We start from the raw sequence: 4,996 nt of genomic DNA on the forward strand, positions 1-4,996 counted from the left end.
GGCCAAGCAGCATCATAGGAGCAGGGGGCTTGGCCTGCTGTGTTCATCCAGCTCTACACTCTGTTATCTCGGATTCTCCAGCATCTGCAGTTCCTACTATCTCTTAGTTTTATTCTTGATGTGTCATAGAATTTTGTCACATTGTTTTTTCTCCAAACAAAGTTCAAAACAACACAATAAAAATCCACACCATATTTTAATTGGGGTCTATTTAACTTCAGTTGAAAAAGGAAATGCTGTTTCAAACAAAGATTAGCCATGAAATTATGCTTTGAATGTCAACATTTTTTTACTGAAATTCCTTTATCCACTGCCTACTTGGAGGAATGCTTCCATTTAACATAGCCAACAAAGGAATGTCATATGGAGACCTGAAATATTCATACTGTAATTTTCATTCAGCAAAATCTAAGCCCTTGCATCAACTGTTTAGGATTTACTTTTACAAAGGATCTGCAATGTAATGAGTTCAAATTAATTTTGCAAATCACAATAAAAGATTTATTTTTCTGGTAAACTTCAATCTGCACACAGATTAAGCAACACAAAGTTTTGAATGCAACAGTATCTGTATTAATTTTCTGCTTTGTCATTAAAGGAAACGAGCAAAAGCAGAGCAATGTTTGGACCACCCATGGCTTTCTTCCAAACTAGAGGTGCCAAAACCCATAACCGAGTCAGAGGAGGAGCAGTCAGAGTCTGAACAGAACAGCCCTGATTCCGAGGAACTGGTTCTCATGGCTTCCTACACCCTGTGTAGGCAGTTGGACAAGGACATTGAAATCGAGCGAGCAGCAGTGCACAAACAGTTCAAATTTGAGGAGTCTTTCACAACGTTGCGAGATTTTCTGAGTGCTTAATGTATACTGGACTGCGAGTACGCTGGCTTCAACTAGCTACACCGAGCACTGCATTTGTTCGCTGCTCAGAGTGCCACATGGCTGAATGGTCTGCAGGCTTTCATTACTTAGGGCAATTAACTTTTTATTGGGCATAAGCCTGGCATAATATAGAGCAGTTGGCCTAAATTGAGCACATGGATTAAGAAGAAATGTGCAGTTTTTTTCTGGAGAAATAGCGCCCTCTGAGGTTTGGTGATAAGAGTTGAGAGATGTGGTTAAAACCTTTACTAATTAAATCTGTGAATTCTGCATCTCATTATTTACCAGCAAAAGGTAAATTTTGTGATGGTTGAAATGGGCAACATGGAAATATTTGTAATAGAGAACACACTGTAGACTGTGGAAGTGACAATCTTGCATTCATCCAATGCTTTTGGGTTTTCTCTGGCAACTCTATTGTCACTTTGTGGTTTGAGAAACTTCTCTTTGGTATTGCTCCTTTAAGCTTAAGAGAAAGCTTGCTTTATTTGAGTTTAACTCAGCTATTTCGTGGAAGGGGATTCCGTTCACAGTATAATTGCAGAACGTTTCTGTTCCAGTATACTGATGAGAACGTCCCCAACTATCCCAAATCCACTTCGCCCCATTCATGAGATTAATTTCATACTTTGCCTGTTTCAAGTTGGAAATAAAAAATCAGATATTCAGCCAAACAAAATTGATCTTATAAACTTGCCGAGAAAATGCCAAAATTGATAGTAAGTATGGTTTTCCATTTGCTTTGAAAGCATGCAGTAATAGTTTTGTATGTTTTGTGCAGTAAATAGTTCCACTTTGGTTCTCATTTCAATTTTATTATAATGTCTGACTTTTCACTTTGCAATTGTACAAAATTGAGCTTTTGATCCTTTACTGAATTGAAGGAACATCCTGGGACTTGGTAGAGGGAGGAAGGGAGGTGGATGGAGTCCAAAATTCAATTAATAAAGTTGACTAATAATTAGAGTTCTGTGGACTACAGGACATCGTAAGAAAAATTCCTTACAAATCTATACATTGGAATATGTCATGCTGCAATGAAATAATGGCACATAGAGCATTAGTGCACATTTTTTTTTGTCTGTCTTGGGGTTTGGGGAATAAGTGTATTTTTTTTTCCTTATTTATTGTATCATGATTATCGAAAGACTTTTGTCAGGGGTTAGAACGTGGTCATTTTCTAAAGAACATTCCAGGAACATATCAGTACAATTATTAAAGCATTTTTGACACTCATCTTGTTCATCCGCTTGTGGGTCCCTTCCTCTAATTGTGCACATGCACTTGTGTTGTAAAGTTCTTGTGGCTGAAAGACATACAAAAATATACATATATAGTTTAAAAATTTACTGTGCCTTGATAATTGGCTAGATATTATGAGACCACGTGCATTTAGATGTTTTGCTATCTGATATGTGGATTTTGATTTCATTGAGTATTACTAGACACAAGAAACATAGGAAAACCCTAGTGGTAAGAGGAAGCAGTGATAGTGGGTGGCTGAAAGCAGTGAGCAGCTTTTCTGGCAATGTGTAGCAGACACGCAAACCGTCACTTTATTTTTCTATTGGTATGATGTAAGGAAATTCAAATGTAGGCTACTGGAGTAATCCAGTCTGTACAGTAAACTGTGTGAATGCTCATTCCAATAATTGAACGGTCAAGAATGTAACATTTTGCTAGTAATGTGCTGTAATTTACTTTTTGATGTCTGATGTACATGGCCTTATTAACAAAGGGCTACTGCGTGTGCTTCCTGACTCTGGTCTAATTCTGACGTTCATGTTTGCATATTCAACATAAACATAGTAAGAGGAGGGCACATAATATTGTCTTTTGGTAATGAAACAAATCTTTTACTGGTGTCATCGACTGGAGAATGCACAGTTCCTTCCTTTGGTTATTTTCCTTTTGAATCCTGACTGATTTAGACCAAAATAACACGCTGCACTGCAAGAAGTATTAAGACATTTGCAGCAAAACTGAGTCAAGCATACAGCAGGTTTTGCCATGTGACCTTCAGAAGTCAGTTGCCCAACGCAAATGAAAAACTGTTTCACACAGCATTTCTGTTGTACATTGGAGTTCAGACTTTTCAGATAAGGAATATTGTATTCTCAACAATTAAATGGAGTTATGAAAGAATTATTCAAATGTGTTCTTCACGTGGAGACTGTTGACCAAGTGTAAAGACTGTGCTGAACTGATAAGATGTGATTTTGTTTTATGTCTCATTGGCGTTGTTCAATGCAAAAGCTGGCAACCAGTCCTACTATTACAAGTTTTCCCATGGATCACTCCTGTTCTGTAAGGAACTGCATTTTCCAGAGCAGTATCAGTATCCATTCAATTCCAACATTCTGTAGAGGTGCTTGAATGTATCTATTTGGCACTGAGGGAAGAACTGAGGTCACATGATGGAACATTACTGCCATTTGTCAATGGTAGACCACCACTGAGAGAACTATAGACAGAATCACTCAATCATATCCAACTTGTAAAAATGAGATTTATTTTACTAGTAAATTTTTTTGAAGTTTACCTGGAAATCCACCTTGAGTACAGAAGTACTTGACAGGACAATTGGAGGGAATGATCAATGTTGTTTAATTTTGGGAAAAAAAATTAGTTAAGGTAAAGCATAATTTTCGGAGGGATGCCACTTGTTTTGTGAATGTTGGGCCATCCTATCCACTATTCTAATAGTCATTAACCTGTTTATTTTAAATTGATTTAGGAATGTAACAGCAGCCAGAAGTGGGCTGAATGTTAAAGTAGCCTCTATTCACATCTCCTTTCTATAGGGCTCAGAATGAATTATGTTCTAATATGGACTCTTGGCACAGCTAACTGCACTCTGCACCACTTTACGTGCCATTGTTAACCCGTCTAAGTATTCGTGCATCTTTTAAACTCTCAGAAGAACAAAGAATACCCAAATTTCAGTGCCTAAATGAACAAGATAGGAGAATAGAGAGAGAGTATACAAGCAGAATGGTGAAGAAAGAAAATATAATAGAATGAACGTGTCTTGTGTTTATCATTTCTCATATTTCTTAAATAAAGGAACAGTGCAGAGCCTAAGGAGTGATAATGGGAATGAATGAAAGGTACGTGCAGAGAATAAGTTTGTATTTTTGACCCTTTGGAGTGCTTTGGAAATAGCAGAAAACATTCCTTACCTTCACATTGCTATTATATAACTTGTTTCTTTTGTATGGTAAAAGTGTCACATTTTTGTGTACAAAGCAACAGCATGGGCACAGGCTTTCTAAAGACAATAACCATTATATTAAGCAATCAGGTGGATAAATATTCAAACTTCATAATAACTACTGTAATTTCACTGGATGACTATGTAGTTGATAATTCCTTGACGTAGGACATGTTTCTTGAACTAGACTTTTGAAATGTAATAATTGTAACTATTTGTCTTCTGAAATGCTGCCAATTTTATTAACACCTCCACAAACAAGAATATAATGTACAGTTTCTTTTCTGCGATAGTTTTGACAGCCAAACTGATGACAAAGGTACTGTTTGACATTGTCCACGTAATGTGCTTTTTTTTACAACAATAAAACATTATTATTTAAGTTCAACAGCTGCCTTTCATTTATTAAAAATTAATTGTTGCCAAACCTTTAGCAGTGACACTGGGGACTAAAAGCATGATATTATGTGAGCTAGATAGACATAGTGTCATACAGCACGCAAACAGACCCTTTGATCCAACCAGCCCATGCTGACCATTGTCCCAACCTACACTAGTGCCACCTGCCTGCTCCTGGCCCATGTCCCTCAAACATTTCCTATTCATGTACTTATCCAAATATCTTTTAAACATTGTAACTGTACCTGCATCCTCCACTTCCCCTGGAAGTTCATTCCACTCTTGAACCACTTTGTAAAAAGGTTGTCCCTCATGTCTTTTTTACATCTTCCTACTTGCACCTTAAAAATATGTCCCCTAGTTTTGAAACTCCCACCATAGGGAAAAGACACCTGCCATTCAGCTTATCTATATCCCTCATGATTTTATAAACCATCTGTGCTCCAGTGAAAAAGTCCCAGCCTCTATTTATAACTCAAACCCTCCATTCCCAGCAACATCC

The 4,996-nt window shown here is 37.2% G+C and overlaps 1 protein-coding gene across 1 annotated transcript in view; it reads left to right on the forward strand.

Annotated features, from left to right (window-relative positions):
- Window positions 1–4,483, forward strand: part of LOC109912344 (serine/threonine-protein kinase 17A-like) — a 52,550-nt gene extending 48,067 nt beyond the window's left edge. Inside the window, exon 7 of the mRNA XM_020511768.2 lies at window positions 599–4,483. Within this exon, the coding sequence (XP_020367357.1) occupies window positions 599–860 (262 nt within the window). The 3' untranslated portion in view covers window positions 861–4,483. The remainder of the gene's footprint in view (window positions 1–598) is intronic.
- Window positions 4,484–4,996: the final 513 nt, after the last annotated feature.

This window comes from Rhincodon typus, chromosome 30 (genome assembly GCF_021869965.1).
Source record: "Rhincodon typus isolate 14 chromosome 30, sRhiTyp1.1, whole genome shotgun sequence".
NCBI lineage: Eukaryota > Metazoa > Chordata > Chondrichthyes > Orectolobiformes > Rhincodontidae > Rhincodon > Rhincodon typus.